Genomic DNA, 23,300 nt, shown 5'->3' with positions numbered 1-23,300 from the left:
ATTCAAAGCAGAGCTATCATAACTGGAACAGTTTTGCTTCTAAACACATGTGCTCTTCACAGCTTGTATCACTGTAAAGTGGAGAGAATTCTTCATTTGTCATCCAGGGCTACTTCGAGGCAGTTGCATTATTGCCAAAAATATCTTGAATAAAAATAACAGATAGAAATTACATTTCTATCTGAAAGACTTGCATTTAAACACTGCCTTTTATTACGTTAGATTGGCCAATGCAATAGTCATTCGAGAATGGAAGAAAAGCAGTAGCCAATTTGTATAACACAATGACTGGCAAATAGCACTGATATTGTTTGACAACAGATAATCTGTTTGCAGGCAGTTTTCTTATTTAGCAAATGATGTTAGTCAGTAGGGAGAATTCCCCAGTTCGGAATACTACTGAGTGGTCCTTTTTATCCTCAGTATTGCAGTAGGAGAGGTAAGAAATTATGGTCTATTTAGTTTTGAATATTTTGCTTCTGCGTTTTTTAAAATGGTAACATAATCTACTCCTATGAACATGCAGTGTCAGTCTGACATTTCAGTTGGAACAATTGTGATCAAAATAATGCATGGCCATTTCTGAAGCAAGCTGAGCATATATTAGCTCTGGTTAAAAGCCTTCTGAGCTCAAGACCTTAAGAATCTACATTGATATCATTATTGGCTGTAAAAGATTAAAAACCCAAATTACTGCAACTAGTGTCTCCTTCATCTCCTCAGAAAAGCAAAGTAATTTCTCCAAAAGTAAGGATAAATATATAAATTACGTACCTGAAATCAATGCCTGGCATTTACAGCAGCATGGTTATCACGATTTATTGGTAAAGAAAATGCCCATTTACCTCCCTCCACTCTGGCTGGTCATAGCATTCTCACTATATGCTGCCCTTTTTGACTGGACCATCAACTTCACTGATCTTGGCAGGCTAGTTTCATGGTGGGCTCCCTACCACTCAGTGTCTTGCATGTGGTGGAGGGGAACATGTGACCAGCCTCATGAGTGTTGACAACATCAGGATTAAAGTCATATTCCCCATTCCCCAAAGCCTGCTTTGCTAACTTTTGCGAAAAAAACTAACTGTAGAGGTGTCATAAGTTTCCTCCAGCAACAAGTGGATTCAATCAGTATCATCAATATTTGGTAAAATATTGTTGATCATTCTAAAGATAGAACATCCATATTTGAACAAAATATTAAACAATTCTAACCAGTTTATTTTACTTTTTAAGCTATCATTTCAAAAACAATTGACAGCTTCATTTAGACTAAAAGCATGTTTATCAATGGAAATAAAAATATCTGATGGAACCATACAATCAGCATAATATTACTTGATCAATTTCCAAAAGTAGTAATATCCTTTCAAAGAATGAAATAATAATTTTATGGGTTATTTTACTTTAAATCAAAAACTGCTGTAATATTGTCCCCATAGCCAAAATCATCATGCATGCAATGTGAAAGCACCAGCTCTTTCAATTCCTCCCTTCCCATCATCCAAGACCCAAAAAACATACGATTAGATTAAAGAAATTTTAATTTATAGCAGCATGTTTTCTACAATATAACCATATCTGCAATGATGAAGTACTTCACTTGCTACAGAATTAAGGGACAGCATAACAATGTCAGAAGCACAGCATTACACAATACAAAATACATTAAGCGGTATGGGGAAACAAGCCAAATATATGATATGGAAAAGATCAGGCACGGTTCTCTGGGTGATGGAATTCAAAAGGGCTGCATAAAACTGTTGTGTCTACACTTGGAATACCGTATGTGATTCTAGTCACTCTTCATTATAGCAAGAATGTGGAAACTTTGGAAAGACTGCAAAAGACGTTTACCTGGATGCTGCTTAAAGGGCATGTGCTATAAGGAGAGGTTGGACAAATTTTGAGCTTTGGAGGTGAAGGGGACATGCGATAGATGTCTGTAAGATTAGGAGAGGGTAGATAGTCAGTTATCAAATTCTAGAGGACATGCATTTAAAGTGAGAGTGGGCAAGTTTAAAGGAGATGTGCAGGGCAGATATTTTTTGTTTTAAACACAGCGAGTGGTAGATGCCTGCAATGGGCTGCCGAGAGAGAGACAAAAGCAGATACTATAGTGGCTTTTAAGAGACTGTTAGGTAGATACATGAATATCCAGGTACATAGACAGTGGGATTTGGATCATGTACAGGCCAAAGTGAATTAATTGGGTATTTGATGCAGACACTATGGCCAAAGGGCCTTTTCCTGTGCTGTTTTAGATTCTTTGTTCCAACCGGCCTCAACAGTACAGAAGGTTACTGATCCATCTAGCTGTCCAAGTTTCACTGATTATTCTATATCTTACTGAACTGTAAAGAGATACTCAGTTTTAAAAGAATTGTGACCCTGAAGTTACATTATAGCATATCAGCTTAAGAATACCTGTGCTCTTCTGAAACTTTTTTTTTTCTCCAGTGGAAATGCCAATCCATTTCAAAATGAATGAATTAAACCTTTATTAAAATAACAGTCAAAATGTAAAGCATTCTTATGCTAATACCCGATAGTACAATTTCTGGAGTCTACAAGACTCAATCGTCAACAATTCAACTTAAAAATCTTCCATTTTCTGTGTTTCTTGCAGAAACCAGTGCTTTCTTTGCGAATCCCAATGCACACATTGGACACAAGGTGGCACCAAAAAGCTTGCCAGAATATCCAGCACAGCACACATTAAAAATATTTTGAATCCTTTTCTCCCAGGATTGAAAAACATGCAGATAGTTGCACTCTGACATAAAAAAAATCAAAATTAATAAACACATATTCATGAAAATAACTCAATAATTAATCCCTGAAGTCAGGTTTTAAGACTGAAGTCACCCATCACCAGATTCAAGAACACAGTTGCAAGAAGTTTGTGAACCCTTTGCAAAACCTGGTTTTCTGCATTAATTACTCATAAAATGTGGTCTGATCTTTATCTAAGTCACAATAATAGACCAACACAATCTGCCTAAACTAATAACACAAATAACTGTACTACTTCTCGTCAAAACTGAACAAGAATGGTGTTCATGGAAGGACACCACGGAGGAAATTACTGCTCTCCAAAAAAAAAATTGCTGCACTTCTCAAGTTTGCAAAACACCACCTGGATATGCACTTCGCAAGTTTGCAAAAGACCACCTGGATGTTCCACAACACTTCTGGGTCAATGTTCTGTGGACTGATGAGACAAAAGTTGAACTTTTTGGCAGAAATGCACACCGCTGTGTTTGGAGGAAAAGGACATTGCACACCTACACCAAAGCCTCATCCTAACTGTGAAGCATGGTGGAAGGAGCATCATGGTTTAGGGCTGCTTTGCTACCCCAGGACATGGACAGCTTATAATCAATGAGAAAACAATTTATTCAAAATTGTATCAAGACATTTTACAGGAGAATGTCAAGGTGGTGGAACTGTTGCTACCTTCCTTCCTTCCTTCAATGATTCAGTTTTGGAACATTTGGGTAAACCCTAATCACAACAGTTTTACAACGCTATGACCACCTTGATCACTTTGCTCAAAAATGGACTTGTTTTTTTTTGTTCTTTGTTGTAAATGTTTTGTATAATTTATGTTTTTCTCATGAATGCCATTTGCCTGCGATGCTACAAGTTGTTCATTGTACCTGTGAATACACATACTTGAACATTTGACAATAACTTGACTTTGAAATGTTAGTTCTGCCTTCCTTCCTATAGATGCAGCCTGATCTGCCGAGTACTTTTAACATTTAATGTTTTTATGTTAGACTTCCAACATCTGCAGTTCTTTCAATTGTCAATTTGATTAACATCGCCTTGCAGACATCACATGCAAAGACCACAACTGTGCACAAATTAAAAAATGACTCATTCCAAATTGATAAAAGGGAATATTAAAAATGCACAGGATTATTTAACAGTTGCAAAGAGGTTAGATTTTCAGTGATTTCAGTAGAACTTCAGACTACATTTTTTAGGAAAGCAAGTCTGAAGTTCTGTTGAAAGAACCAATGGCTACAATGGTAGATAGTTTACAGGAATTACACTTACGTGGTTTATGTAGTTACTCTTCCTCTTCTCTCTCACTGTTTACAAAAGAAGAAATGAAGTTAAAACATCAGTAATTCAAATTAAAAAGCCAATTTTTAAATTATGATTTATACTGCATGTTGGGACAGCAGATACAGTATAATAGTACAGCAAAAGTGTTATCTAATGTCTTCAACACAACATAAAAGACTTCATAACTAGTAAAATAGTTTTCAGGTGTAATTGATATTTTACAGGGAAGCTCGACAGGCAAGTTACACAAAACAAGTTGCTGGAAACAGCAATGAGAAAACAAATTAATTCACAGGTTCATGGAGAGGTAAATCACTGAGAAGACTCTCCTTCAGTTTCACAAGATGACAGTCACAGAAAATGACAGTGCAGAAGAACCCCTTCAGCTCACTAAGTCTACGTCCATCAAAAAAGCCATTTAAGGCCATCCTTTTCCTGGTTCTCAGTTTGTGGATTTTGTGGGTAATCATTCAAGTACTTTTCAATGGTGATGAAGATTGTAGCACTGACTACTCTTAGAGAAAATGAGTTCATCATACTCATAGAATAGCAAACTAGGATTTTTGTCACGCATCTCAATACTGAAGTTTCTAGACAAATTTCAACGACTTAAAAATGGGGACACTAGTCCATGATTACCTGAACCAAAGGAGAGCACTGCTACTGGACTGACTGGCAGCATTTTTAAGCTTTTAACTTTGGATGGGACATTATGGATACACATGGAGTTGCAAAATTTAGTGACACTTAACTAGTTGCGTCACACGAATCAAAGTACAGACACTTCACGTGAAAACTTATCAGCTGTATTATGTGTGTAATATTCATGTATTGAAGCGGGTGGCAGAGAGCAGCAAGAGGATGTTGGAAGAAAGGCAGCTCTTGTAAATAATTTTGCACTCTTCGACACCATCTCAAGATATTGGCTTAATGAATAAAACAAAAAAGTTCATCATGGTATAGCTGCCTATCAGATGGAATTACTGTACTATAGGAAAGATGTGAAGCTCTATAGAGTGAAGATTCATTAGAATGACTCAAATGATGAGGGGTTTCAGCTAGAAGATTAGACTAGAGAAGTTGGGCTTTCCTCTTTGAAAAAGAGATTGGCTAAATGTGTAGAAGATAATGGTGTACATAGGGTAGTTAGAGAGATGCCATGCCTTCATGACCAGATGGTTCGAGACTCAGTGAACACAAAATTTAAATTTTTCAGAAAAACATACAAGTTGTACATGAGAAGAAAAACGTTATATTGAATATTTATGAACTGACATCTCTGCATTTAAGGTTGGTGGAAATGGAATCACTGCTTTCAAAGGAAAACCTCAGAAGACTCAGAGGGAATAATGAGAGGGTTCCTATCTCAATCTAACACTACAGTTTAATCTTGTCAGATAATATTCAGTGCCATTTGTGACCTACACAATGGCCTAAATGATATACAGAGATATGGACTTTTGATGGCATATCCTCTCATTTGCGGAGATTCCTTTAGTCTTGGTGTGTAGTACTCAGAGTGCTGTGACATTAAATGTGCCATCTCCTGTTTGAGACATTGACATTCCAACATGCACTCTGTGACCTCAGAGCATAATTTGTGTTCTAAATTTTTTTCATCCTCAGTATGTGAAAATTGTTAGTTATGTTTTCTGAATTCCAACAAGACAGTTTATCAAAAAGGATAAATACCAAAGAGAAATACACAAAACACTGGAGGAACTTGAATCCAACAGTATCTATGGAGAGAAATGGACAGTGGAGTTTTCATTTGCTCCTGTCCTGAAATGTTGACTGTCCATTTCCCTCCTTAGATGTTCAGTTCCTCCAGCATTTTGAGAGTTACGCCAGATTCCAATATCTTCAATTTCTCGTATTTCCATGCTTAAAAGTGTGTTTGGAGGCAGATGAAGGCAGTGTAAAAATGGAAATCTGCCTCATGTGCTGTATTTGGCTATCTCAACCTCATCTAAAGAAGGAACACAAAACCTCTTCAGTTTTCAAACTTATAAATTAAATTTGCCAATCAAAAATTCTAAAAAAGCAATTTACTAGCAACTGCTGCATTACAAACCTGATTATGAGTTAAAAGGATTTAAATCACTCTCAACTCAGATGAGTTACTGAAATATCAATGTGAAGATTTTTTTTACCTTCAGAGTTCCTGGTTACCATGACCCCCAGGTTGCTGACATATTGGAACCTGCGGCCCTGGTCATTCCTTATGGGTGACAGACAGCTCTAAAGGCAAATAGGAAAAACAACCTTCACATTGTATTTCAGCAATTGACAGGGATCAAAGCGGGCATCAGTTCTCTCCTTAGCTATTTAACATTGTGAGGTTCAGCAGTTGATAGAAAGATGTTTAATGAGAAGTAAAAAGCCAAAGTGCAATTTGAACTAAGAGGAATATATGGGTTAAAAGGCTTACAAAAAAATCTAACACTACCGTTAAAATTTCATGAAGCAAAGCATTTTATTTATTTAAAAAATGACGCCTTAGTATAATATTGCATGATATTTAATTATCGAAATGAGTAACAGTTCCAATACGGAGTTTATATTTATTATGTTTATATGATGAACATGCAGCAGCTGGAATTTCTTAGTGTAACAAAGTTATTCTGGGAGGTAAAAGGAAATAGTAGCATGCAGAGCTCACACTGCTAATCTGACTTAAATCTACTCACCATCTGGCTGTGATTTACTCAGGAAAATTGTGCTGGCCCTTGGGTGGTCAGAAGGGTTGGATTCAAAGTTCATATCTGAAAACAGGAGAGATGAAAAATTGAAATGAAAGAAATCAAATCTACACCAAGCCTTAAAAAATTCAAAAGGAAAGACTCACTAAAAGATAAGTACTGCAAAGGTTTTTTTCTAACTCTGGGGAAGGACAAAATACAATCATAAGAATTTGCTACATCCCTCATTACAGCAATATGGGTAACAGAAATTTGCCCATACAAAAGTTACAAATCCCTATACAATCACAAAAGTTTGAGATACGGAATAAACTCGCCACCATGGAACTTGTGAAACGAATAAACAAAGTTTCTTTATTTTCCAACTAACATTGTTTAAAGCACAAGCAAATTACTCGACTTTGTATTCGGAAAAGTTGTTATTTAGACCACTTTCTCAGAATACAATGACTTTCCACCAACCACGAAAGTGGGAGTTGTCTGAATTTGTAATTATTTCAAACCCAATAGAGCTTTCAGAAGAAAAATCTTTACCCAGAGCATAGTTAAAATAAGGAACTCAATACTGCATGGAATAATTATGATCTATATGCACAGGAATTTAAGGAAAATCCAGATAGGTACAGGAGAGAAAAACAAATAGAAGGATATGGTAAAAAGACAAAATGAAACAGGTAAATGGAAATTTGTGTGTAATATAAACATTAGCAATGTCTAGATCTGACTTAATCTATGTAAATAGAAAATTCTCAAGCAATTTTCCAACAATTATTTCTGTTACTCATTGTTGCTCACGCATGAATAAAGATTAGTATTATTTGGCTATTTTATCATATCTATCATTACAGTTGTGCCCAATCTTATGCAGAAATAGAACATTGTTCTGGCAGCTCCTCCACAACTCGAGCTAGATAGCAATTTTGAATCATGAACCTTCCCCTGGTCTTTCTATACCAAGGGAAAATGTAATGTAACCAGTCATGAACATACAAATTAAGAGCAGGCATAGACAATGCGGCTCCTCAAACTAGCTATGCCAATTAATAAGATCATAGCTAATTTGATTGGCATCTCAACTCTGCATTCCCAATATAATCTTTCAACCCCCCTCCAAGTGATCAAGTATCCATAAAAATATTCCAGGATTCTACATCACTACCCTTTGAGGAACAGAACTCTAAAATCCTGAGACTTACAGAGAAAAATTTACCTTATCTGAAGTGTGCAACTATTTTTAAAGTCTCCTCATTCCAGATTATCCCGCAACAGGGAAAATCCTTGCTACCTTCACCCCACCGAACCCCCTAATCTTACATATTTCATTCAAAGGCCTTTTAACTTTTCTGAACTTTAGTGAATCCAAGCCTAGCTTATGCAATCTTTTCTATATGACAACCCACCCAAGCCAGGTATGAGCTGAGTTAACTTTTTTGGAACTGTTTCCTTTTTTTTTTAAAATTCTTTAAATCTTTTTATTATTATTGAAAATCAACAAGAGAAAAATACATCAAAATAATCAAGATAACATATCCATATGTAGAATAAGAGTTAATCAACCAGGCTGAACAATATATCAATAATAAACAAAAAACAAACTATTAAAGCTTTTTTTATGGTAAAAAGGAAAGAAAGAAAAAAAGAACCCCAACTAACTAAACAGAGAAAACCCCTAATAACTAAAAAGAAGGGGGGAAAAAACCCCATTTGGAGCACAAACCCGGAGCTATGCGCCATACAAGCTTCCATAAAAAAAAAGACATCAAACCGCCAACCAAATCCATATAACCAAGCATCAGAAAAGGACCATCTTTATTAACTCAAGTCAAATGATAATTACGGGCAAAAGAACCCCACCTTTTCTCGAAGTCAAATTTAGGACCAAAAGTTTGACTTCCAATTTTTTCCAAACTAAGACATAACATCACCTGAGAGAACCATTGTATCAAAGTGGGAGCAGAGGCATCTTTCCATTTTAATAGCCCTTCCAGCCAATAACGTGACAAGTGCAATTACGTATTGATCAGATATAGCAATACCATGAATATGTTGAGGAATTATACCAAACAAACAAAACTGTCAATTTATTAGGTTGTAAATTGATTTTTAAAGCTTTACAGATTGTAGAAAAAAGATTTCCTAAATTGTTCCAATACAGAACACGACCAAATCATATGTGTCAATGTAACTATCTCAGTTTTGCATCTATCACACTGACTATTTACATTAGGAAATATTTTAGACAAACCCTTTGTCAAATAATAACGATGTACAATTTTAAACTGAATTAGAGAATGACTGGCATAAGTTGAAGAAGAGTTAACCAGCTTCAAAATTCACAACCAATCTTCTGTTATCAAGGTCATATTAAGCTCTCTTTCCCAATCTTGCTTAATCACAAGGATAATTATCCTGCTGTAATAGTAAATTATAAATTTTCCCAATAAAACCTTTCACTAAAGGGATTGAAACTGTTTCCAATGTATTCACATCTTTTGCTAAGCAAGGGGGCCAATACTGTAAGGTATATTCCAGATGTGGTCTCACTAAGAATATCCTTTCCCTACTTTTGTATTTAATTCCACTTAGAAAAATAACATCTGGACAGCAAACAAGTATACATCAGAATGCTCTTCATCGATTACATTTCAGTATTTAATACTATCATCCACTAAAAAATAATCAATAAGCTCCAAGACCTTGGCCTCAATACCTCCTTGTGCAATTGAATCATGGATTTCCTCACTTGTAGACCCCAGTCAGTTCAGATTGGTAACATCTCCTCCACGACCTCCATCAACACAGGTGCACCACAAGGCTGTGTGCTTAGCCCCCTGCTCTACTCGCTTTGCACCCATGACTGTGTGACTAAGTCCAGCTCCACTACCGTATTAAAGTTTGTTGATGACACCACTGTTGTGGGCCGAGTCAAAGGTAGTGATGTGTCAGCATACAGGTGGAAGAATGAAAATTTGGCTGAGTGGTGTTTTAACAATCTCTCATTCAATGTCAGCAAGACTAAGGAACTGATTGCAGACTTAAAGAGAGGGAAACCAGAGATCCATGAGCAAGTCCTCATCAGAGGATCAGAAGTGGAGAGGGTTAGCAACTTTAAGTTCCTGCATGTTACTACAAACCCCGTTTCCAGAAAAGTTGGGATATTTTTCAAAATGCAATAAAAACAAAAATCTGTGATATGTTAATTCACGTGAACCTTTATTTAACTGACAAAGGTACAAAGAAAAGATTTTCAATAGTTTTACTGACCAACTTAATTTTATTTTGTAAATATACACAAATTTAGAATTTGATGGCTGCAAGACACTCAACAAAAGTTGGGACAGAGGCATGTTTACCATTGTGTTACATCACCTTTCCTTTTAATAACGCTTTTTAATCGTTTTGGAACTGAGGATACTAATTGTAGTACATTTGCAATTGGAAATTTTGTCCATTCTTGCTTGATATAAGACTTCAGCTGCTCAACAGTCCGTGGTCTCCGTTGTCTGATTCTCCTCTTCATGATGCGCCATACATTTTCAATAGGAGATAGATCTGGACTGGCAGCAGGCCAGTCAAGCACACGCACTCTGTGTCTACAAAGCCACGCCGTTGTAGCCCATGCAGAATGTGGTCTGGCATTGTCCTGCTGAAATAAGCATGGACGTCCCAGGAAGAGACGTCGCCTTGATGGCAACATATGTCTCTCTAAAATCCTATTACGCCTCAGCGTCAGTGGTACTTTCACATACATGCAACTCATCCATGCCGTGGGCACTGATGCACCCCCATACCATTACAGATGCTGGCTTTTGCACCTTTCGCTGATAACAATCTGGATGGTCGTTTTCATCTTTGGCACGGAGAACTTGACGCCCGTTTTTTCCGAAAACTAGCTGAAATGTGGACTCATTTGACCACAGCACACGGTTCTACAGTTTTTTCGTCCATCTGAGATGAGTTCGGGCCCAAAGAACTCGCCGGCATTTCTGCATAGAGTTGATGTATGGCTTCCTCCTTGCATAATAGAGTTTCAAGTTGCATTTCTGGACGCAGTGACGGACTGTGTTGAGTGCAATGGTTTTCCGAAGTACTCCCGAGCCCAGGTGGCTATAATTGTCACAGTAGCATGACTTTTCCGTGCACTTTTCAATCTTATTTTAACTCTGTCCCAACTTTTGTTGAGTGTGCTGCAGCCATCAAATTCTAAATTTGTGTATATTTACAAAATACAACTAAGTTGGTCAGTAAAACTATTGAAAATCTTTTCTTTGTACTTTTGTCAGTTAAATAAAGGTTCACGTGAATTAACTTATCACAGATTTTTGTTTTTATTGCATTTTGGAAAATATCCCAACTTTTCTGGAAATGGGGTTTGTATTTCAAAGGGCCTGTCCTGGAGCAAGCATACAAGTGCAATTGCAAAGAAAGCACAGCAGCACCTCTACTTCCTTAGGAGTCTGCAAAGATTTGGCATGACATTTAAAACATTGACAAACTTTTATAGATGTGTAGTAGAGAGTATATTGACTGGCTGCATCATGGCCTAGTATGAAAACACCAAAGCCTTTGAATGGAAAATCCTACAAGACGTAGTGGATTCATCCCAGTACCACACAGGTAAAGCCCTCCCAAACATTGAGCACATCTATATGAAATTCTGTCATAGGAAAGCAGCATCCATCAGAGATCCTCACCACCCAGGTTATGCTCTTTTCTTGCTGCTGCCATCAGGCAGAAAGTACGAGAGCCTCAGGACTAGCACCACCAGGTTCAAAAGCAGTTACTACCCCACAATCATCAGGCTCCTGGACAAAAGGGGATAACTACACTCACTTACCCACCCATTGAGGTGTTCCCACAAACAATGATCTCACTTACAGGACTCTTTATTTTATTATTTCATGTTCTCGTTATTTATTACATTTATTTAAATTTGCATTTGCACAGTTTGTTGAATTCTGCACTCTGGTTGATATTTCATTGAACTTTTATTAGTTACTATTCTATAGTTTTACTGAATATGCCCACAGGGAAGTGAAACTCAGGGCTGTATGTGGTGACACACATGTACTTTGATAATACTTATTTTGAACTTTGAACATTGTTAATTTTCTTAATTACTAGGTGTGGCTACAAATTAGGTTTTTGCAAATCATCCAAAGGAAACCCATGTCCTATGTATAACAAAACCCAGCGATCTCCCACCATTTAGATATTTTATGTTATTTGCCAAAATGGACAACATTGCTTTATCCCACACGTTAATCCACTTGCCGGATCTTTGCCCACTCAGTTAATCTTGAAGCAAAATCAAACTGCTAGAGGAACACAGAGGATCAGGCAGCACTGGCTATTTTTCTGCCTCCACAGATCCTGCCTGATCCATTGAGTTGTTTCAGCTTTGTTTTTTGGTCCAGATTCCAGCATATACATTCTGTGTCCTTTAATGCATCTTTATATCCCTGCACAATTGACTTTCATACCTTCAATGCCTTCATCCAAGCCATTTATGGCTTGAACATTCCAAAGAAAGAATTTCTTTTTTTCCCAGTCAGACCCTTAGTGTGTAAGTAAATGCTTTATTCACGTACCCTACCAGGACACACAATTGTCAACGGTTAGGGTAAAGTAGACAATATATGCCGGCTTTGACACCATAGATAAAATTGAAAAGGTGCCTACATCTTGTGGGAAAAAAAAGTGCAAAACCTACACAGGTTTAAACTTTACAATCATAATAATTTCACAATAAAGGAAAGGTATGTCGCATCCAGAGTTTCTCCGGTTAGCGGATGATTTCCCTCCACGCCTCTCTGACGTAGTGGGGAATCGCGTACAAGGCAAGTAACAGCAGTGGTTTGCCATTGCCTTCTGCCGGGTGAGTTTCCAAAGAGATCACCAGCTCGTAACCCAGCACGGATGAAAAGCGTGCAGGGGAGTCGACTGGATTTGAACTCGGGACCTTTCATCCCGAAGACCGGTGCTGATGCCACTACACCACCAGGCTCTGTTAAATATTTCTATAAATGCTTCAAAGTATTTGGTAACTTCTGAATGTATGCAAATGGGTTTGTAAACAAGAAATCAGAAGTCTTTATTTACTACCTGCTCTTCCATTCCTTCACCTGCATATCCTGCTAATTAAGCTTCATTGAGGTGGTTCAGACATTAGGTTTTAGAAACCTAAAACCTAATTAGGTTTTTGTCTCTTTGCCAAACTTTTTTTAAAAATTTGGTCAGTTCTAAGAATTCAAAGGACCTTCTGATGCTCTCAGTTAAATCAAGCATTCATGGTTGCTGATTTTGATTGATAATCAAGTGGGAGGAGAAGATGGCGACATGACGCAGCTTGCAGCGGCCACTCCAGTGAATGATATCTGTTATCTGTCAAGTAGGGTGCCCTGCACAATCCTGATTTGATGGAGACAGACGAGAGAAGCATGGAGGAACATCTGGAGAAACTTCTGAAATGCCTGCTTCGCTGCCACTGTGTGATCCAGAATCTCCAGAGGGGAAGGCCTTGAATCCTCGGCTTTGCTTGTTGCTCGGTGGTCGGGGCGGGGTCAAAGCGCTCGGCAGAGGATGGTGCGCGGTGCTCAGTGTCGCAGGCTCGAAGTTTTCCGACGGACTCAGAGTCCGCTGCGGTCGGGTGATTCCAATGGTGCTGCATCAGCAAGTTTGCAGCGCTGGAGGTTCATGGCAGGGAGAGTTTCTCCCTTCTACTGTCTGCATGAGATGATGGAGCTATCAGGACTTGAGACCTTTTTTTTTTAAAACCGTGCCCATGGTCTGCTCTTTATCAAATTACGGTATTGCTTTGCACTGTTGTAACTATATGTTATAATTATGTGGTTTTGTCAGTTTTAGTCTTGGTTTGTCCTGTGTTTCTGTGATATCTTTCTGGAGGAACATTGTATCATTTTTTAATGCATGCATTTCTAAATGACAATAAATGAGGACCGAGTGTCCTCATAATCTAATCAATCAAGTCCATGCTGAGAGACAATTAAAGAGTCAATATACGTAGAACATCTAACAATCCTTCAATTCAAGTCAGAAAAAAAAGTTACGGCTATCTGCTGAGATACAAATTAAAAAATGACACAGGAGTAGGCCATGTAGACAACCATTCAAATTATATACAAAAACCACAGCTTTATAATTGTTGAACCAACTCCTCAGAATAAATTGAGTAGTTAAAATCAATGCATCTGGCAGATGGCACCATCAAAAAGCTTGGACAAGGAATTGAAAAATGCAAGTAATAAATACTACAGAAAAAAAATAAACTGATCTCATCTAATATTGCATTAAGGAAGAAGACAGCAAAGATTGAAGCAAACTGGCAATATATAAGTCATAAGCACAAATAGTTACGAGATTTTTGATGCAAGGGTGATCACAGAGATGAGGCTCAAAAAGTGATTAGGTACTATCCATTTCTGTTCTATGCTGCTTTAACTTTTAAACTACTTGTTATATTTGCATGGTTCCTAAAGGTTGTTATAGCTGGGGATGGTAGAGGGGATAAGCTCCCATTACCTATTAAATGCTGCCAATAGCATGCACCTCAAATAGCCTCTGACAACCAAGTCCAGCTCCCGGCCTTCACGTGTGGCCAAGCTACTAAGGCTGGCAAAACCATTTCTACTGACAGGAGAAGGGGGCAAAGGTGGGTTACTGGTGCCTTTAAACTAGTCACTTCGGGCAGATGGAGCTTGTCAGCTGTGGTTGGCAGCTCATCTTGGAGAAGGAAAACTCTGATCTAAAATTTCCGCTGCCTTGCGGCTACACTCAGTCATAGCAAAGGCTTTGGGAGTAAACCTCTGAGGAAAAATCCAGAGCTGGAGTCACTAAAGCAGTCCCATGTAGAGTTAAACACTGACTGGCAACTCCTGCAACACTGCTGGTGCCAAACTGTATCAGTATCTGCCATTCTTATGGATTCTTCAGCTGCATGGCAAGTGGGAGAATACTACATGGGCAACAGCTTGCTTTCCATATTGTATTACCCTGGCTTGCATATCATGTAGACAGCAGGGACACAACATTCATGGTCAACCCCAACCAATGGAAGGCCTCAATACTTGCATGTTATGCTTCAATAATTCATGTGCAAGGACACCAAAGTCTATCTGAACGACCTGTCACAACTTTTCGAGCTCTGTTTTTCTACATTTTTCTATCAAAGTCGATGATTTTGTATTTTTCCCACATTGTTACACCTGCCATGTTCTATGAATCGACTTAGCCAGTCTGTATTTTCCAGAAAATTCTTAGCATCCTCATCACAAAATACAATAATGCTCTAATAATCCAGCATGCTCTGTTTTAGGTGGAGCCAGACTGGCTGATTTTTCCAGACTAATGGATGCCTTTCCCATTAATGGCCTGACACACTTTTAGCTCATCTTTTGACCAGTTGTGTAATAAATTTTCCAATGAGCCAACTGTTTCATGGGAGCATGGGAAACATCTCTGAACCTAAGGGAGAATGGGTACCATCAACAACCTTGGATTTATTAGACTTGATCCCCTCATTCAAATCGCAGATAATTTTCAGTGTGGAGACCATTTCTCCTTTTAATCAATGGTCTGCCAATGGCACAGATTTTTAAAAATAACTTCTGTAGTACCTTGAAGGGTAAAGGTCTTCTGAAATGCATCACATCCATTAGTTCCCCTTATCTACTCGGTTGATTATAATTTCAGAAAAAAATTGGATACATCAAATATAATGCTCTATTTATAAACTCATGCTGACTCTATCTAATCCCATTATTATTTTCCAGGTGCCTTATCACCATTTATAATATAATCAAACACTTTCTCTGCTACTTAGGTCAGGCTAACTGGTTGGTAGAGCTCCGTATTGCTCTCCCTCTTTTCTTAAACTATGGGGTTACATTTATAAACTGTGGGAAAGGAATCCTGAAAAATGCAGTTAGTGTATCCACCATTGCTGCCTTGCGATGGGGGTTATCAGTTCCTAAGAATTTTAAAGCAGCTCTCAGTCCTATTACCTTTTCCAATACATTTGTTATTAACCAATACTAAATTTTTCAGTTCACTTGCTCATGACTGTTGTCCTGCACTATCTTCAAATCCTACTTTTTTGCTTCATATGAATTTCTTAGTCTTTTTGTCCTAAATTCCAATCTTTAGTTTCCTTTTTGACTACATGAGTCTTGTCCTTTGATTTCACACTAATTTCTCTTCTTAGCTACTCTGGGTAACAAAATCTTATAATCTCTCAAGTGCATAATGAAAGATCATGAGGTAAGAAAATTTGAATTTATAGCATGAGTTTGATAACCTGGCTGAGAATTATGCTGAATATCAGAAGGGAAAGATTACCAAAACATTAAAATGCAATTAATGCATTAGGGAATTCGAAAGCCTTCACAGGAAATACATTTGTATTTTCATCCACTTCCACTGAGATTCCCTGAGCAGGAACATCTTCCCCTCCCCTTTCAGCATTCAGCATGGAAATTGCCTCTGGAACTCCTGATTTACTCTTCTATCTCTACCAACAGTTCCCCTTTTCATGCAACCAATGGACGTGCAACACCTGTCTTCTCCTTTTCTCTTTTCATTGCACTATCCAGAGATCCAAATAATCCTTCTAGGTGAAGTCACAATTGAACTGCTTTCAGTGTTCAGTGTGGTCTCCTGCACTTTAAAGAAACCAAGCATGATCCTAATCCTCCCATTTATTTCTGTACCCCATGCTTCTTCTGACTTGTCCATTTTAAGCTTCTGATGATTCTCAATCAACAATGCTTAACATCAGCCTGAGGAAAGCAGCACATAATTTTTCCTTTGGATTGGTTGCAGTCTCAGGACTCAATTCTTCAAGTAATCATTCCTTTCCCCCACCAGCTCCCACAGATGTGACTGTATTCTAGTTTCAATTTGCTTTTCTTCCATCTCAAACTATAGGTTATTAAAGTAATTATTACCTTGAAACCTTTGATCTCCATTCTATTGAAGACATTCTCTCTTACACCTTACGTCTCTTCCTCCTTTGCAATTAAAACACATTAATTTTCCCAATTTGGACCTTTGACCAAAAACTTCAACTCTGTTTTTCTACTTATTGACATTGGGTGTTTCCATCATTTTCTGTTCTTGCTTCAGCAACACTACTAGGGTTGAAAATCCTGCTTATGCATCAATATAAATAACTCACTGGATGACAAAACTGATGCGAGAAATCTCCTGTGGCCAATGTATTTGTATTTACCACCCACCAACAAACTACCCAAACTTAAGAACAGTCACGCGGGCATCTTTTCATCCTGGGAATTTTATGATGACACAGACACAACCAGCTGCAAAGCTGTTTTTGCGATGGAAATTGTCTGTATGCAGTGGTACCAATTTGAAACCCTCCCCAGAGGTTATCACAACACTAGCTACAGTGACTGAAATATTACACAGTGGATAAAGTTACTTGGAAAGGAGTATCTGTCCCTGGAATGAGAAAATAGTCCGTCCTTGACTTTTAACACCTCAACAACAGAAATGCTTGCAGCTTTCTCATTTCTCCCCACACATCTTACCAGCAGCCTAATGTGATTATTCAAACATTCAGAAACAATATTTCCATTATCCTTATATGTTCAATAAAATGATTCTTGGGTTTCTAGCAGCCTTGCATCAACCAGTAGTTTGACCTTGCACACTGCAGCACTCAAGAAGACCACATTACAGGAATCTGACTTTAATAATATGTATCAAATGGAATCATAATGAGTTATACAGCATGAAAACAGGCCCTTTTGCCCAACTCATCTGTGCTGACCAAGTTGTCTACATGAACTAACTCTATTTCTCTGCATTTAGCGCATATTCCTATAAACTTGTACCTGTCTAAATGTCTTTCAAATGTAACCGCACCCTCCTTTGCTTTGAATAAATGAGCTTTGTAAATTTCTTTGGCAGCTCATTCTATATACCCAGATCCCCTATGGAAAAGTGGTCCCTCAGAACCCTTTTAAATCTTACCCCCTTTATCTTAAACCTATGCCCTCTAGTTTTCAGCCTCCCTAATCCTGGGAAAAAGACTGACCATTATCGCTATCTACGCCCCTCATGATCTCAAACATCTATAAGGTCACCCTGAAGCATCCTAATCTCTAGGGAAAAAAGGCTCAGCCCATACTCCTCCGGTCCCAGTAACATCCTTATAAACCTTTTGCTGCTCCCTTTCCAGGTTAACATCTTATCCTATACCCAGGTGACCAGAACAACACAGAAGCGCAGTTATAAAATGAAGTCCCAACTCTTGTACTCAGCGCCCTGACCAATGAAGGCAAACATGCCACACTGTACTACCCTGTCTGTGTCTTCATATATTGATGTACCGTTAGGTCCCTCTGTTTACAACACTTTCCAGGGCCATACCATTCATCATGCAAATCCTGCCCCAAATTTTTCTTTTCAAAATGCAACCCCTTGCACTTATCCGACTTAAATTTCATTTGCCATTTTTGCCCTACCCCTCTCTTTTCCTAGTTGGTAAGATTCTCTTGTAAAGTCAGAATACCCTTCACTGTTCACCACACCAGCAAATTCAAACTTGCTAACGTCATCCAAATTGTGACTTTTGTCTTTCAATCTATCAGTATGTGACGATTGCAATACACACTTCAAAACCTTCACGTTACTCAAAAACTATAAAACATTTTCACCCAGTGTTACCTTTCTTTCATATGTACATCTCCCATTCTAATTACATTTTGAGACTCGAGTTATAACCATGCTTTGAATTGCTCAGAAGATATAGGAACTTGAGTGCTTTACTTGTAAAATTTAACTGCAAATATCAGCGAGACAAAAAGCAAAAGAATGATCAGTTAATCTGTTCTTAGTGAGTTTAAGTGAAGGAGAAGCTTGGTCAGGACACAGGAGGAACTACACTCTGAAGTGTGCCATCTCTTGATCCATTGAGCGGGCAAAGCAGTTTAAATGTCTCACTCAAATGATGACATGTCTGACAGCATGGCACTAGAAGTACCCAAATTATGCACTCAGGTGATTTGAACCAATGAAGTTATTAGGAGACAAAATTGTCAACAGTCATTGAATTGAGTCCCTGTATGCCCTCTTAGGGGAATATTTAAATCCCATGCCGCTTATTCCAAAAGAAAAATCTAAGTGTCCCACAAGGAGACAATGGAGTTCTCGGCAGTGTCTGAGCCATTGTTTACCCATCAACCAATCTTTAAAATTAGATTAGTAGGTAATTTGAATATAACTCTGTACTTATTATCAGTGTTTAACAATAAATGCTGGAACCTTCAGTTTGTTTGACAGCGCCTATGTTACTTGATTTTTTTTTAAACAGTTTTATATTTCCTACGTCATCTGCAGTTTAAAGCATTATGCAAATTAGTGATATCATTGAAAACAAAATCTGTAGTGACACAGAAGAGTTTCTTTGAAAATTGGGAATTCCAGTTATTGAAATACAATATTATTTTAAAGAACAGCAAATCACATTTGTTTGGTAGGTGAGGGAGGGAGGGGTGATAGATAGATACACATGGACCTCGTAAATTAAGATTTGAAATTGTTTAATGCTTATTGACAGTGGCTCAGTCTAAAATTAACATTTCAGGATTCCAGGTGTGATAAATCTCAAGGGCAATCATTGCTAAAGAAAGCAGCTGTTACCATTAAGAGCTTTCCATGGGCCAGAATGCATCCTGATTATTGGAGGTCCATGCACCTTAGAGAATTTCCAATTGCACAAATCACCTATTTGAATAAGAAGCTGATGAAAGGTAAAGAAATTTGGCTTTCAAATTTCACACATCACTTCTCAGCCCCGGCTAATAAGAGATCACGGTTATCAGTCACTTTTGATGTCTCACCCTCAAATGACCATTATTCATATTTGGCCTTTGTCAATGACCACCCTGCAGATGATTTGAATATGATGGAAGGAATCATACAGCAGCTGAGCTCAGCACCTTCATCAATTGGGAAAAAAGAGAAGTGGGACAAAAAAAGTTTGTTCATCTATTCTATTAGGATTGGAGACTGCTCACAGGACTATTACCACTGCACTAAAGTGATTGTAAAATGAGACAGACTGCACATTCATTTCAAGAAATAAAATATATATTCTTTAAGAACATACAAAATCAGAAGTTGAGGCAATTTATGCATAAAAATGCAATTGCCTAAACATATATAAATAACAGTAAATAGGAATGTAGTGCTGAAAATTGACAAAAAATTACTTAACAAAGAAAATTAATTACAAATCTGGAGGGATCCGGATCTGGGCCGTACCCTCCAAATATCCAGACCTGCTTGCACTACCTTACTTTCCATTTTTCTATTTTCTATTTATGATTTATCATTTAAATTTTTAATAATTACTATCGATTTGTAATCCAGGGAGCGGGAAGCACAGAATCAAATATCGCTATGATGATTGTACGTCCTAGTATCAATTGTTTGGCGACAATAAAGTATAAAGTATAAACCATCTACAATATATCATTACTCCTGACTTGACAGGAATGCATTTTGGTAAAATCTGAATGCAAACTAATAAAATCTTACAATACATAATCAAGAATTTGTAAGAATGTAATTATTTTTAAGAACTCACAAAAAAGTAATCAATATTTTCAATCAACAAAGATTAGGGGTTCAACCAAACAAAAAGCCCAGTTTCTCAACGATTTAGAAGTAGATGGTGTCTATATAGAAGTTAGCCAAGCCAGGAAAATTTCAACCACAATTTTTCTTCACAATTCTATAGTGAAGAACTGGCTGATATGGATAACGTTGAATAAGAACTAGACTCAGCCATGACCTCACTAAAAAGCACATGCTCCCATAAAGTTAATGACTTCAGGTTAATAGAGCAAAATGTTGCATGATATTTCATGGTATCATAACCAAAGTAAAACAAAATTGAACAAGGTTTGGACTGTACCAGAGGAAATAACCTAAAAATTGTTTACACTGTACCAGAGAAAATAACCTAAAAATTGTTCACACTGCATATTTTAAGACAAATGTATCTGGAGTAGCAAGGAACGTTTCAAATACAGAATCACCCATTTGATGACAATGAAGAATTTCTTCAAGTTGTGAACCTTCAGAATTTTCTGAACAGAAGACTGGAGGGTTCAGCCTCCACTAATCAGCGGCAGGAGCAGGCCACAGCAATGAGGTTTCCTGCAGGTCGATGACACTTGTTTAAAAGGAAAGCTTTGTGGGCATTTCGGCTCATTCTGGTGACCCAACCAGCGGCAGGAGCAGAGCAAAGTGACAAGGTTTCTCGCAGGTTGGCGACGCTTTTTTAAAAGTACAGAAGGGACAAGTGGGATGGCCATTGTTGGGAATAATAGGCCAATGGTGAGAGTAGAATTGTCAGGCTTTGGCTCAAAGGAAGCTTCGGCTCCGGGCAAGTTTCTGTGAAGGTTCCATTTTTAATCTTCTCTTACTATAACTAGTGTAGTAAATATCCATTGTGTGTTCTTCATGCTGGATGTTGAAGTGCTGGGAGACCCAGAGTCTCCCAGGGAACTACGTCTGAGTAAAATGTATCCAGCTGCAGCTCCTTGAAGACAGTGTTAGGGATCTGGAGAAGCAGCTGGATGACCTTCGGCTTGTACAGGAGAGTGAGGAGATAATCCATCAGAGTTAAAGGGAAATAGTCACCCCAAAGTTGCAGGAGGTGAGTAGGTGGGTGACTGTCAGTAGAAATGAAAATGGGAATAGGCAATTAGCACAGAGCACCCCTGTGGCCATTTCCATTAATAAGTACACTGTTTTGGATAACGTTGTGGGGGATAACCTCCCAAGGGAATGCCAAGGAGAGCAGGTTACTGGCACTGAGCACTGGTACAGAAGGGAAAGAAGGAGAAAAGGGAAGCGGTAGTGAGAGGGGACTCAATAGTCAGGGGAACAGACAGGAGATTCTGTGGGCGTGAACAGGGCACACGAATGTATGTTGCCTAGCAGGTGTGAGGGTCAGGGACATCTCAGATTGCGTCCACAGCACTTTGGAGGGAGGGAGAGCAGCCAGGTGCCTTGGTACATATTGGTACCAATGACATAGGAAGGAAAAGCAAAGAGGTCCTGAAGAGAGAACTTAGAGAGCTAGGCAGAAAGCTGAGAAGCATTGTAGTAATTTGTAGTAAGCATGCATGGTAGTAATTTCTGGATTGCTGCCTGTGCCATGCACCAGTGAAGATAGAAACAGAATGATTTGGTATATTAATGCATGCCTAAGAAGCTGATGCAAGGCAGGGCTTCAGGTTCTTGGATCATTGGGATTTCTTCTGGCGGTGGTATGCCCTGTGCAAAAATGATAGGTTGCACCTGAACCCAAGGGGGACCAATATTCTCACAGGCAGGTTAGAGCTGTTGGGGAGGGTTTAAACTAATTTGGCAGGGGGGTGGAAACCAGAGTGAAGGGACTCAGGATAGGGTGGATGGTAAAAAAGGCAAAGATAGCATGCAGTCAGACTGTTAGGAAGGGCAGGCAGATGATATGACAAAATTGCAGCCAGCAGGGTGAGTACCAGTGCATTTGGGATGCAAAATTAAAAATGGTAGCAAATACAGTATTCAAAGTGTTATATATCAATGCATAGAGTAAAAGAAATAAGGTGGATGATCTTGTTGCATTACTAGATTATAAGGTATATTGTGGCCATCACTGAATCGTGGCTGAAGGATGGTTGTAGTTGGGAGCTGAATGTCCAAGGTTACAGGTTGTATCGGATGGATAGGAAGGTAGGCAGAGGGAATGGCATGGCTCTGCTGGTAAAGAATGGCATCAAATCAGTAGAAAGATGTGACATAGGATCAGAAGATGTTGAATCCCTGTGGATTGAGTTAAGAAACTGCAAGGATCATGAAGGGCAGTTATATACAGGCTTCCCAACAGTAGCTGGGATGAGGACCATAGATTATGATAGGAAATAGAAAAAGCACTAAAAGGACAATATTATCAGTCATGGGAGATTTCAACATGCAGGTCGATTGGGAGAATCAGGTTGGTAATGGACCTCAAGAGAGTGAATTTGTTGAATGCCTACAAGATGGCTTTTTAGAGCAGTTTGTCATTGAGGCTACTTGGGGATCAGCTATACTGGACTGGGTGTTATGTAATGAACTGCAGGTGATTTTGGGAGCTTAAGGTAAAAGAACCCTTAGGAACTAGTGATCACAATGTGATTGAGCTCAACTTGATTTTGATAGGGAGGAAATAAAGTCTGATGTAGCAGTATTTCAGTAGAGTAAAGCAAATTACAGTGGAACGAGAGAGGTGTTGGCCAAAGTAAACTGAAAGGAGATGCTGGCTGAGATGACAGCAAAGCAGCAACGGTGAGAGCTTCTGAGGAAAATGAGGAAGGTGCAGGATAGATGTATTCCAAAAATGAAGAAATATTCAAATGACAATATAGTACAACCATGACTGACAAGGGAAGTCAAAGCTAATGTAAAAGCGAAAGAGAGGGCATACAACAAAGCAAAAAT

General features: G+C 38.4%; 1 protein-coding gene across 2 annotated transcripts in view; it reads right to left on the bottom strand.

The window, feature by feature from the left end:
* The window catches only part of ccnyl1 (cyclin Y-like 1), a 103,422-nt gene that overhangs the window by 73,925 nt on the left and 6,197 nt on the right, over window positions 1–23,300 (bottom strand). The window contains exons 2-3 of one of the 2 annotated variants that reach the window (XM_072261303.1): window positions 6,768–6,842; window positions 4,066–4,100 (exon numbers count right to left, since the gene is read on the bottom strand). In XM_072261303.1, the coding sequence (XP_072117404.1) occupies window positions 4,066–4,100; window positions 6,768–6,842 (110 nt within the window). Of the gene's footprint in view, window positions 1–4,065; window positions 4,101–6,230; window positions 6,289–6,767; window positions 6,843–23,300 lie in introns of those variants that run through there. The other variant, XM_072261304.1, reaches the window with a different exon arrangement.

The sequence above is a fragment of the Mobula birostris genome, chromosome 6 (assembly GCF_030028105.1).
Source record: "Mobula birostris isolate sMobBir1 chromosome 6, sMobBir1.hap1, whole genome shotgun sequence".
In the NCBI taxonomy this organism is placed as follows: Eukaryota; Metazoa; Chordata; class Chondrichthyes; order Myliobatiformes; family Myliobatidae; genus Mobula; species Mobula birostris.
Note: the sequence above shows the minus strand (reverse complement) of the source record. Positions and strands in the feature narration are given on the sequence as shown.